This window comes from Rousettus aegyptiacus, unplaced genomic scaffold (genome assembly GCF_014176215.1).
Source record: "Rousettus aegyptiacus isolate mRouAeg1 unplaced genomic scaffold, mRouAeg1.p scaffold_m13_p_7, whole genome shotgun sequence".
In the NCBI taxonomy this organism is placed as follows: Eukaryota; Metazoa; Chordata; class Mammalia; order Chiroptera; family Pteropodidae; genus Rousettus; species Rousettus aegyptiacus.
In genome coordinates, this window is record NW_023416310.1 from 102,524,569 (window position 1) to 102,538,306 (window position 13,738).

A 13,738-nucleotide genomic window follows, 5' to 3' on the forward strand; every position below is an offset into this window, starting at 1 on the left:
GTGGATCACCTTGCTCCCTAGGTCTTTCTGTAATCTCTTTTCTCCTTTGGCTCTTGCAATGCTTAAGACTGAAACTGCCAATACTCATCCCATTTTTTCTTGATAATAAATCCCCCCCCCCCAATTTCCTCACCTCCCTTTTTTCCCTTTCCCTCCTCTGTACTCCAGCTTTAACCCTTGCTAGGCCAAACTGTTCTGAGATTATTGCCACAGATATACCAAGTAAACCGAGTGATCATTTTTCAGTTATCAGAATTCTTCACTTCTAAATTCAGTTGAATTCTCAGCTACAATGGCACAACTACCTTTTTATCACAATTTTCATCATCTCTTGGATTTTGAGCCTGTTCTCATGGTTCCTATTTCTCTAATTAGGATGTTTCAAATACCAAATCTTTTTCTAAACTCACTTGCCTGGAAAGCTCAACTACCCTCTTGGATAGTTGAGCGCTAGAGAGGCAGCTGTGTCCACCCCACTCATCCCCTAGCCTCTTATCTCTTTTTGTGTGATCAGTTCACAGCATGCTTCACAAAGAGACTCTTCTGCATGTCCCAGAGATGTCAAAGGCTAAACTACCTTTTCCCAAAAACGATACCTTTTCCAAACTAATTCCTCGTCAAGAGTATGACCACGTATCTGCCTAATGACTTAAAAATATTGATTCCTTTGCCTGTTCTTCCAGAAGTCATTCCCTAAAATCATTCCAGAAAGGCCATTGCATCAGTAATCAAGACAGCAATGGCAGCATTAACCATCACTATCCATCCATTCAACCCCATACTAAGAGTGCCACCTATGACTCTCAAACAAAATCCATATTGTTCAAAAAATGCTAAATGGTCTTTACTAGCAAAATCTATTCCTAAGCATTTGAAAGTATTTTCATTACAACATAAAATTGGAATGGTACTGATCTCCATTGGCTTGATAAAATAAAATGCTGTATTTTAATCATAAGGCATTATCTTGAAAACCTTACCTTTATACCTGTTAATCCAGTGGGCAATTGCACAATATCATATGCAAGATTAGATTTTTCTGCCTCCACAAATGGATCAGAGAATGCTCGGCCATGGAACCTTTTAAATCCCTGGACTGTATTCTTTGCATTGGAAATAATCTGAGAGAAAGAATGTGAGTCAAAAAGTAGAAAGACTAACAGCATTTAAAAATCAGAAAAAAATTTCAACAGCCTATGATTAAATTAGCATCATTTTAACTCCACGAAGTTTTCTTCTGAGTTTTAGTTTTCTTCAGCACTAAACTTTTCTGAGTGATACCTGCTAGCATGTGAAGTGAGGCTGGAGGGGTGAAGGACTTATACAGGTAACACAGAGACCACTGCCCAACTTGTCCCGCTTCTCTATAAAGACAGGTCGTTACACTTATAAAAGTATTTTCTGTCTTAAACTTTGAATAAATATTTACATAAAATGATTTTTAGCCTTTAAAAACTACCCATAGTTTGTGATTCAAACTTTCCGGGAGTCCATTTGCAAGTACGTGTTAGAAATTCAAAAATTCTAGTGAAAGAAAGTTACCATAAAGGGAAAGATGACACCATAAAGATGACACCAAGTACACAAAGATGAATGCAAAAAGGTATTGACAGAGCATTATTTATAATACCAGAAGACTGGAAACAGCCTGAATGGGTATGAGTAAATAAATTATGATATATCCACACAGTGGGTAAGCTTATTTTAGAAGGCTGGAAGACAAGTGTCTACATACTATGATCTCACTTTATTAGGGGGGCAAAAACACATTTATACACTTAGGAAGAATGCAAAATGTTACACATTAAAATACTAACAGTGATTTTGGATAATGGTAATTCCTTGGTAATTCCTTCTACTATTATACTTTTTAATTTCTCTAGAATGAACTATAAAATTTATGGAAAAAAACACACTGGCAAAGACATCCAAAAAACTCAAGAATAAACTTATGCTTAAGATTTACAGGCCCCTCTTCCTAATGCAGGAATAAAGCGTAACGAGCCCCAAGGAAAAGCTGCAAAGAAACTCTGCATCAGGTATGTCAAAAGACAGACACACACAAGCCTTTTTGTAAGACAGTATTTGAGGCCTCCCAAATGAGGCTGTAAGTCAGTAAGCTGCCAAGAAGAAACTCAATATCACAGTAACTATGTCAAACTAGAACTAGGCAGGTAGTTTAGTATAATGAAAGCAAATTTTACAACAAAAAGAATTTACTGGAATTTTAGAAGGAAAGATATTTCAATATAGCTATGTACTTGACATTTACTGCCCCCAAAAATATCTTTAGGTTTTTGAAAAAGAGATTATAAAACACCGTTTAATTAATAAACAACTGAACAAGTACCATTTTCTTAGGCTTGCAAATTTTAGACCCTGCCCAGTACAACAAGAGAGATAGTTATTCATTATATATTTTGCTCCACACTGAACCACAGAAATGGTCAAACATACAACTCCTTAACTTTACAGCAACCTCAGACACTTAAGAGAACAGAACTCTTGGTATTCTGCCACTCTGGTTAGTCAGAAACCAGCAAATATATCAGGCTCCTAGTTTACAAAGTGAACCAATGATGAGTTGATGGGCTTCAGCAAGCATGCTCTTTTTCCTTGAGAGTTCTAACAAGACCAACTCCAGAGCCAACACTGACCTTCATAAGTAAGGCAAAAGGCCCAACAGACAGACTTTAAGGAGTACTTAAAATGTCAAGGAACATGTAAGCCGTGCTTAAACAAGATATGGGCGAAATGCATTCTAGCAGTTTGCATTAGACAGATTATACTGCTCATGTTATTCACTCAGGCACATGCAAATATGGATCAGGTCTCTCTCAGTTGTATGCCGAGGGCCTACCTGTACTAGATAGGACACATAACGGGCACTCAAATAGTTGATGAATGGAAAGATGGACAAACCATAAAAATAATTCGTTTTAGGAAAAAACAAAACTCCACCTACCTGGCTTTTAGCCGCTGCTCCAATTGAACGATTCTTAGGACCAAAAGAAATGCAAGCCCTAGTAAATAAAACAAACATTTAAGCATATAACCTTATTACAACATTACATCCAAAACCACAGTAGGCAAGATATATTTTAACAGCACCCAGTAAGTCTGTAACTTTAACTATTATTTTGAGTAAAACTGTCCATGGAATGGGCTGCCTCTTAGGAATCCTGTCATTTTGATGTTGAGGCACAAGATTTATGTCTACGATAAAGAGAGATGTATGTAGTGGCTTAACCAGTCTCCATTATTCTCTAATTCTTAAATCTGGTGTTCAAAATCCCAATATAAAACAACATATGCTCCTATGAACTCATCAATTAAATGTTTTTAAAAATACCTTATAACTGTAACGACAGTCTATATACCCTGAAAACAACTTTTGTCCTATTTGTTTATAAAACTAGCTTCCAAAGACTCAGAATTTCTGACAAGGAACTTGATTCCCACTTCTCAACACATTCTTCCAAATCACCTATTCATATACTGCCTGCTGGTTTGAGCTACTGCTGCTTATTTTAGAGAGCAAAACTGAAACCTGCTTAAAGGTACTATTTTAAAACACTGTGCTAAAGCTTTAAAAGTTATACTGGAATTGATGCTTTTAATATCATGCCCTCCATGCGTCACCCTGTTTTTCATTCTAATTAATCCCTCTGCAACCTTGCCCCTTGTTCCCTTTATTCTCATATATCTGTCACCTCTTTCTAGTAGCTGTTTTCTCTCAAGCTATGGTAAGATCAAATTCACACATACCACCCAAAAAATCCCAAAGACAAAACTCTTCCTTCCCAGAGTCCATTTCCTTCTCAAGCTAGTAAAGCCTTCTCTTCTTCCTACTTTAATTATAATGACAGCATAGACTGCTTATGTGTACTATCTCACTTAATCCTCATAAGCACCCCCATCTTATCCTCCATTTTATAGGAGAGGAAACTGAGTCCATAAAGGTATTAAATAAGTAAATTTACGCAGGGTCATACAACCTGAAAGTAATGGGAGTCAGGACTCTAGATCATTTTGCCATACTCTACACTCTAGCTCTGACCTTCTCTATCCTCCCGGGACCCCTAGTTCTTTCAATTTAGCAGGGTAAGTAAGAAATAGGGCTCTGGAGACATACATATTGCTTTAGTCCAAATATGACTATATTAAGATGACCTACTGAGAACTATTTTACTTAAATAAGCTTATCACCTCTATGCAAATTGGCAGAATGCTAGGTCTCCCTGTGCCTTAGTGGCCCTAAGTAGGGTAAGAACTCCTATCACAGCCCATATTGCCCTTTAGGAAATGCCCAAGGCAATCTTACCCACTCCATCCACTCTCTCCACTTCAAAAAGGCCCCTTAAACCTTGTTGGTAAAACTACATCTTTCTAAAAACCACCAGATCTGATTATTTCTAAAGAATATCCCACCAATACTTCAATCCCAACATAACTAAGAGGCAACATTCTTTATCTTCCATTGCTTCCTGCAGCCCTTTTTTCAGACTTGCATTTCAAAACTATTACTAGTTCTAAGAATAAAAAACATTAATTTTCCCAACTTTCCTGTATGTCCTGTTGAAAGGTTGAGTTCCTAGTCTACCTCGATAACTCTAGATGCAAGAGTGTCTTAATTATCTTCCCCCCTAAAAAACAATTACCAACAAATAAAGCCCAGATTCCTTAATGTGGAACCTAAAAGTCTCTCACCATCCAACCCTATCCCCATCCTCCAGCAGCATCTCACAAACATAGTGACCCAACAAATTAAAATCTTCCAATCTTACTGCCTTTGCTCATGCCACTTTTGCCACCTGAAATACTCTGGTCATTCTAAATCAATCACTCTTCAGAAATGTCACCCACTCTGTCTGTGAAACCTTCCCAATCCCCCTCAAGGCAAAATTAATCATTCCTACCTCTTAAAACTTATTAAACGTGGCTTAAAACTTACTAGACTTTGGACAATACAGATATAAAACATTTCCATCATCACAGAATGTTCTAGCATATATGGTTGCTCTACATAATATTTTCCTTGAAATCAGTTAACATTTTTACTTACTTTTGAATTCTACATCTTCAACAGTAACAGGAAGTATTTCATACATCTTGAAAAGCTAAATACCAGTTCGTCTCACTTCAAGTTACTCATCCTTTTTTGGTCCATGCACAGACACTAGAAACAGTTCCCAACTTCAAACAAAGCAATCGAATGTCACCAAGGAACATCAGCGTTCACTACCTAACAGCAGTAACACCTCAAACAAGGTATATAACTCTTGCAAAGTATGGGGAAAGTCCACCCTTCTTACCGTATCTGAGAAAATCATCAATATAATATCACTACATAATTCTTAAATTGTAAAATTTCTGAAACAATAAGCCAACTACTGCACTAAAGAAAGAAATCCTTATTTTTTCCACTTTGCCATCAACTTGATTGATATGGACACATACGGAGTAAAAAGAGTTCTGGCTCCACAATCAGAGCCTGGATCTGTCCAAATCCCTTCTCTGCCTTTCTAGCCATGAGCTCTAGTCACAGCTTAACGTCTCTGAAATTTAATTGTTCATCTCTAAAATGGGGAAATTATAGCACCTATCTCACATAGCTGCAATAAAGATTAAATTTTGTTGATCCACTTTTAAAGGGCTTATATCAGATACTGGTACATAATAATAAAATATTAGCTATTATTAAAGCTACAACGAAGCCCTGGTTCGAGTCTCATACAAAAATACACCAACCAGTCTGCTATGAAAGTTCTGCATCACCTTCTCAAACTGTCCACTAAACTCCAGTCAGCCATCTTTAAAATTACCTACCCATGAGAAATAAAGTCATACTATTTCCATTAAAAAAAAAAAAAAAATTTAATGATGGTCAATATGCCAAACTGCACCAATTAAAGGTTTTTCAAGCTAAAAGCTCACAGAGAAAATACATAAATTTTGTGCAGAAAGCCCAAAAAGATTAAGTTGAATATTAGTACCAGCACTAGAACCTAGTTCGGTGCTTTCTAGTGTGAGCTCATTGTAGAAAATTAGAAAACAAAGTATGAACAACAAAATAAAGGTTATCGGATTCCACGACCATCACCCTCCCAATGAAGATGGCCGCTATCAAATTTAGGTAACTTAGTTCTGTCCTACAACAGGCACTTTACTGTGCTTCACAAATGTTGTTTTATACAACTTGAAGGCAAGACCCTCCACTGGCAAAAAAATTATGACTCGCTTTATGGTGACACTCACTTTATTGCAGTGGTCTGGAATGAAACTCGCTATATCCGAGATATGCCTGTAAATATGTCTTTAAAAAAAAAAAAAGATAAAAAGCACCCCACTCGGTTTGTTTCTCCTCCACATATCCCTAAAAAGCCTTTAGTGGCTGAATTATTCTATCAGGATTTTGACAGGAAACAAACATGACAAGGTATTTAAGGGCAACAACATATCAACTATGCCCATTCACCAGGAACTTCCAAAATTTGCATGCAGCCTGCATCCACCGATACTTATGGGAGGAAGCCTCTCTTTCGTCCAAGCAGGTAAAGTGCTCATCCCACAGATTTCATGGCTGGGTCTTCACACACCAGGCAGTGTGCTAAGTATTCTACACCTGACTCTCCCAAACACACTTGAGAAAAGAACTACTGACCCAGTTTTATAATGAAGAACTGATTCAAGTCAAGTTAATGGGCCAGTTTGTCTCACTTCAAGTTAATGGGCCCAGAAACATGACTAGTAAACATTAGGAGTCCAGGACTCAAAATCAAGACTATTGGACTCCAAACTATACCTGTTATACTTATCCCTACTTCTATACCTTCCCTTGAACTGTCCCAATCTTTTCCTGAATGCATTCTAATCCTATTTGCTCAAGCCCCACACTCCTGCCATTCCTCATCATTCCATCCCCCACTGATGTAACCTCCTCTGTACTCGATATTGAAAGTCTGTACTTAAATAACCTTTCACTCTTGTTTTACGTCATTCATATTTCCAACTAGAATGATTACATCTCTAGACAGCAGAATCTTTACCCTATATTTCCTCTATAAACGACGCCAAATAAAGGCTGCTAAAAACGTTAAGTACTCAGATAATTGCCATTTGACTAATATTACTTTTCCTACATTCCAAATTATTGGAAGTTAATTCAAATCAAGTTCAAGACTGTTCTAATCTTTAGGTCCTAGAAATTTTCTTTTTAAGTCAGAGAATAGCACTGATCTCCCTGCCTGGCTAAGAAGAACTACTGACCAAATATTTAGGCACATTCTCATAGGATACTGTCAACAGCTGCTATTGGCAGATCCTTAAAAGGTAGTTTCATGTTTGTGTATAAAATAGCTCTCGGGAATATCAGCACAACTGTTGCTCTAATTCACTTTCTTAAACAAAGTAAGAGAATTAGCTTTTAAAAGAATAGTGTTTAGACTATCAAATACGAGATGTTGGCATATCTGGCATGGAAATGGTTACTATATTAATTGTAGTATCCTCTGGTCACTGCCTTAATCCCAAACTAAAAGTACCCAAAAAAAGTTGATATCAAACAGGCCAAAACAGTTACTAAAGCACAGTAAATTCCTGAGTTAACAATATTTATACATTAGATGCCACATATTTGATCAACCCTAAACAAACGTCAATAGATTTCATTTTACTGTCCCAATATATAATCCATTATTAAAGATTAATAAAAAATACAAAAAGATAGTAATAGCAATGAGCAAATATTTAGGCGGTATTTACTGTATGTCAGACATTACCCTGAACACCTTAACTCACAATAATCCCCACGACCTCCAGTGAGGAAGAGAAATCACTTATGTTCCTGGTATAAATTAACCCCTTAAAATTTTTGTAAAGTATTTCGGCAATACATACTGAAACTCTTAGTACATATATCTTCTGCCCTAGCAATTTCACATCTGGAAATCTATCCAACAGAAAGTATTAATATGAAAACAAATATAAGACTACTGTTGAAGAACTATTTGTAATGGCAAAATATTAAAAATAACTTGAGTGTTTGAAGAAAACATGTTACAGCCATAATATGGAATACACACATTTAAGGAGGTAATCATATTTACAGAATATAATCCTATTTGATTAAACACACACAGACCATGTATTTATAGAAATATTTATAGAAATACAGAGAAAGTTATACAAGAATACAGAGCAAATAATTAGAGGAAGAATATAATTTTACTTTATCACTTTAGTGTTTTTATTGTTACAGCAAACAAGCATTTTGTTAAGTTAGAAAAAATGTTTGGATTTAGGAAGCAATTTAGAATCTAATGACAAAGGTCGTGTAGATTACTTATATCAATTTTGTATACAAGGTTTTGTTTTAATTCTTAAACGATTCTAAGAAATTACTTTTATACCCTCTGCAATCAGACATATGAGGGGGAGTGGTATCTGAAGCTTTAGTTAAGAAACCAACTTCTTTTCTTTGAATCCAAAAGATCTAAGTCATCCTGCTGCCCTTAGATCTAAACAACATATAACAATATTAACTTTATAGAGGAATAATTTTCTTGCCAGAAACTATACATACTTTCAGCTCTTGCTCTTTCAAGGGCAGTTATTAACAGCCAATTTCATCTCTTCAAATTCTTAATATATTGTTTTATTAGGAACTAAGTCTATGAAACTGATAAATAACAAACAATTCATACACACAACTATTTTCTAAATAACTAATTTCTGCCCTCCAAGTACCAACTTAAATGGCACTTCTTTAAGAGTACTGACCACCTCCACCCCACTCAAGTTCGAATTAGGTCCCCCTGTCATCGTATCCTGTATTTTTCCATCTGGGCCTTTACCAGTCAGTAATTAAGTATGTATCTGTTTAGCATCTGGCTTTTTCTACTAGCCAGGTCCATGAAGGCAGGATCTTGTTTATTTGTTCATCAGAGCACCTCTAGTGGTTAGCACAAAGGCTGGCATTTGGAAGCACTAGATATTTGTTAAAACGAAGGAAACCTAAATTTAGTGGAAAAGCAAGTCTTAAGGAACCGCAGCAGCCCCAGATCCAAGATGGCAGCCAGGAGGAGGCTAATGAAGGAACTTGAAATTCAAAAATGTGGAATGAAAAATTTCCATAACATCCAGGTTGATGAAGCTAATTTATTGACTTGGCAAAGGCCTATTGTTCCTGACAACCCTCCAGATGATAAGAGGGAATTAAGAATCAAAATCAACTTTCCAGCAGAGTACCCACTCAAACCACTTAAGATCACACTTAAAACAAAGATTTATCACCCTACCATCGATTATAGGTGGCAGGTCTATCTTTAGTGCTGAAAACTGGAAGCCAGCAACCAAAGCTGACCAAGTAATCCAGTTTTCCCTAGCACTGGTGAACAACCCTCAGGTGAGCACCCTGTTCGGGCCAACCTAGCTGAAGAATACTTTAAGGACCATTAAAACTTCTATAAGAACGCTGAAGAGCTTACAAAGAAATATGGGGAAAAGTGACCTGTGGTCTAAAATCTGCCATGATTGATTCCAGCCAATGTGAGCAGAGACCGAGAGCAGTGCATTCCGACAACCTGCAAAGCAGATCTCTGTGGAAAACTGACACCTGCCACCACCACCTGGTGTTTGCTTGTGGCAGTCACTAACTTTCCAGTTTTCTTACTCAAAAGTGGTCTAGGTAACCTGTAAAGAAAGGATTAAAAATTTAAGATGTTCTCAAAGAAAAAAAGAAAAAGGCAAGGTCTCTTCTGGTTAAGACTCAGCTGGCTCCTCAAAAACTGAATCGAACTCCTGTTACTCCCACAACTTGAAATGATGTACTTTCATCATAGCCATCCCTCTTGAAATGGTATCTCATTTGCACTCACACAAAAACAAACCTACATCACAGTCTGTACCTCTAAGGTATAAAACCATTTTTCCATAACATTTCTGCTCCCATGTTCTTCTACTTAACCAGACTCCAACAGGGAAATATAAGCTAATCAAAATCAGTTCAAAAATTACATGGGTGTATCGCATCCCTGTAAGTTCCTGGGGGAATATAAAGGAAAATATAGGGGAAACATACAAGGAAAACCATTTAAAGTATTTAAAAGGTATTTCTTGTCACAATTACATGGTGTATTTGGTCACCCATCACTTAAGTCTTTGAGGTAAATTTAACTGCGATCTGGGAAAATTAATTTTTCTGAAATGACTCAGTTTCAATGGAATTCATGGTAAATCTGCTGTAACTGCTATTTGTCAAAAAAAAAAAAAGAGCATAACATAACAATCTAAAAGAAAGGACAGGAATACTATTCCAATATTTGGGATTCTCTTCCCTCTGAAGCTAAAAAGTGTCCAGTTTGAGGCAAGAAAGGACCTAGATGTTACATGCCTAACACAACACTCTAGACTTTTTAATTCCTTGCCGGCTATCTTTACAGATTAAGAAAATTAGGATCCAGAGAGGAAGACAATATTAAATAGGAAATTAATGCCTAAACACTTAAAATCAAACTTTAATGCTTAAAAAAAAACTTCAGTATACAATACCCTTTCCCTGAAATACAAATTAGAACATAATACCCATTATTATAACCTGTAAAAACAGAATGGGGGAGTGAGGTGTACGGAGTAATGAAAATGTTTTTAAATTGATTATGGAGATTGTTACACAATTTTGTGACTACACAAAAACAATCAAACTGTACACTTCAAATTTTATTTCAATGTAGCCGTGAAAAACTATAAACACAATCAAGAAAGGGACCTCAAACCATTTCGAGGATCGGAAATGGGTTTTCTGGGGAAGCATCTGGATTAGGTCTAAACTAAGGGGTAGAAATATGACAAGTGGAAGAGAAATGCTGTGAGCCTTCTAGGTAGCAAAGATCAGACTAAAAGGACTATCTAGTTTGGTTAGCAATCTGTTTAAGAAGTGTGACAAAGGTCAGGGTAAAAAACGCGCCTTCGAACGGATGCCCGTGAACGGATGCCCGTGAACGGCTACACTGAGAACAGAAAATAATACCAAGCTTCTTAAAGATTTTGTCCAAGAGGAAAACAGTGGACTAAAGGGTATCTCTAAGTACTCAAAAAATAGACTCTTTTATTCTAACCAAGGAAGGACCTGAGTGAGTCACGGTTTTTTAGAGCTATGTCTACACTGGTCCTATAAGTTACTATAGATTCTAGAAGTCCAAGTGAGCCCCTGAGTCATTAATAATTGCAGCCAACACCCTGGCTGGAATATATTACTGTGAAAGTGGATGAGCACAAAATAGCAAAGAACGACCCAACATAGTTCGATATACTGAAACGATGTGAAGAAAACAAAATGAATGCAAAGGTTATCAAGAAAGCATCGATTTTACGAAAAGCTTTCTGATATGTCTGTGCCACCCCAACACCGAGATCCCAGGTCCATCCGGAGCCTGACCCTGCGGCTCTCTCTCTTCCGGGCGCCGCCCCGCCCCCACGCACGTGGGACTCCGTCCGCTCCGCTCTCCTGCCACCAGCAGAAGCCTGAACCCGTTCAATTTTTATTAAGCGCTTGCTGTGTACAAAACTCTGAAGGCTGTATTGGGCTCAAAAAACGTTAGTATGCCCTGGTCATGGTCTCTGCCCGCTTAAAGACAATCTATCCTACATCCCAGCTCTGTATGCCTTCTCTCCAGCTCCTACCCGTGCCCTCCGCTGGTTCGAGTACCCGCTCACAGCCTTCGCTCAGTGGGCTCGCCACCGGGAAAAGGCCTCGCTCCCTGGCGCAGACTCACACGGCGGGTCACAGCCACTAGTAACCTGGCACCCAGTGGGGGTGTCCTCTACCCACCAAGCCTTCGGTTCGGAATGGGGAAGACTCCCCGACCCGCGTTCCCCAGCCGCAAGGGTCGCAGACCCGAGCAATCGCTACCTCCCCACCCCTCGTGCACGCGGCCGGCCAGGCCCACACTCACGGCGTGCAGCGGTCGCTGTATTCATTAGCTATGGTCTCGATGCCGCCGGCGCGTGCCACAGCAACGTAGCAGCTCTGGAAGCCCAGGTCTATGCCCACCACCGACATGGCGCTGGCTGCAGCTCGGGCTCGAGCCCGGGTCCGGCCGGCGAGACAGGACACGGACCCCGGCGGGGCTGGCGAGCGTAGAGCGGGCCGCGTGGGCCGAGGGACAGGTGCTAGTGAGGTACGTGCGGGTGTCTACGCGAGCCCCTAGGTCCTCGGAAATGAGACCGCAGGGGAGCGCGCTGCTCAGGCTGGCCCCGGCTCAGCGGCCGCAGAGAGAGCGCCGGTAGCGGGGGCGGAGAAGATCTCGAAAGATCTCGTTGCGACGAGAGTAAAGCCGCAGAGCGATAACTGCGAAGGAAAGGAATGTTCTCGCGAGATCTGGGCTCAGACGCTTTTCCTTTTGAGGTCCCGCCCCCAGTTACGTTCGAGCGTACGTCATATCCCGGCACGATAACCTGGGAAAGGACACAGGCGGTGGCAAGATGGCTGAGAGGCAGAGCTGGGCAATTGAAGCTGCACACAGAATCCGCCATAGGGGCTTTCCACAGCGGCAAAGAACAGTGAAGCCCCTCCCCTTCCAAAAGAATGGAGAGCTGGCTGGAGGCGCATTTGGCCTACTTCCGCCGTTTTTTCTTTATCTCTAAAGAAACTTCCGGGGGTAGGGTTCCCACCCCCCGGAGCCCCACATTGTATTGGGCCTCCAAAATGGGAAGGCTAGCTAATCTTCCAAGTCCAGAGACCCCTCACCTCTACCCTCAGGGTGGGTTGGCCGGTAGAGGAGAAAGGCGCCGTTGGTACCCGGCCCCGAGTAGGGCCTTTAATTGAGCTGTGTCAAAATCAAAGAAAGCGCCCTCTCAGGCGGAAAGGAGGAATCCACTCAATCTAACTGCTTCGCTTTTTTCCCTTCAACCTTGTCGCACCCTTCTCTAAACCACTCATGTCCTTTGTTCAGACTGAGGGGCCTACAAGACTGAAACCTTTTAATCCCCAATGTATTCCAAGCACCTGTCCTAAACTGGATGCCAGGGGCACAGATGATACGTTACCTAGGTGAGGTGCGTTCAGGCCAGCCAGTAAGTGATAGGATTACAAAAGCTAATGAATATTTAAGTGCCTCACACTTAACAGGGCACCTGGGAGAGCAGAGTTGCTGAGAGGTACTGGCGTGTTCCAGGTACTGAGAGTAAGCCAGCTTGTGATCAGGAAGCAATTTTATGTAATAAGTATTTCTGATAAATTACTTAATGAGATTTCAGAAGAAGGGGCATCTGAATCTCCAGTCTCCAGTAATTTGTTGTGATTTCTTGTTCTAAATAATTACTTTATGATTCTATTTTTATGGGCCCCCAGCAAAAAAGCTTTTTTAAAGAAAAGTTACATTGACCTTAACCTTTCTCTATTCCCAATTTTTCTCCTTCCTAAGAGGATATAAGTAACACCAAGGACAGTATTGGTCTTAATTATGATGGTTTCTGTCTCCATCTGTCTGCTCTAGGTTGTTAGCCCTGGGCAAATAGAGACCAGCCTGCCCCAGGCAGAAATGTTTAATCCACATTAAAAAAATCACTGCATCTGCGTTACAGACTCTGCCTCCCTTCTTGTGGGAGGCCTCCCCAACCTTTAGCTAAACTAGCAAAAAGCACACTCATATCTCTTTATGTTCCAGTTTCATATCTACTTGCCTTATTTACCTTGGCAATGCTTTCAGTTTAAAATACCATCGACCCTATCAATCTT

The 13,738-nt window shown here is 39.6% G+C and overlaps 1 protein-coding gene and 1 pseudogene across 1 annotated transcript in view; one reads left to right on the top strand and one right to left on the bottom strand.

Annotated features, from left to right (window-relative positions):
• HSPA4 (heat shock protein family A (Hsp70) member 4) overlaps nucleotides 1-12,338 on the bottom strand; it is a 38,032-nt gene extending 25,694 nt beyond the window's left edge. Inside the window, exons 1-3 of the mRNA XM_016118417.2 lie at nucleotides 11,955-12,338; nucleotides 2,966-3,023; nucleotides 981-1,121 (exon numbers count right to left, since the gene is read on the bottom strand). Of these exons, the coding sequence (XP_015973903.1) occupies nucleotides 981-1,121; nucleotides 2,966-3,023; nucleotides 11,955-12,061 (306 nt within the window). The 5' untranslated portion in view covers nucleotides 12,062-12,338. The remainder of the gene's footprint in view (nucleotides 1-980; nucleotides 1,122-2,965; nucleotides 3,024-11,954) is intronic.
• On the top strand, nucleotides 9,070-9,522 carry LOC107497008 (annotated as a pseudogene).
• Nucleotides 12,339-13,738: the final 1,400 nt, after the last annotated feature.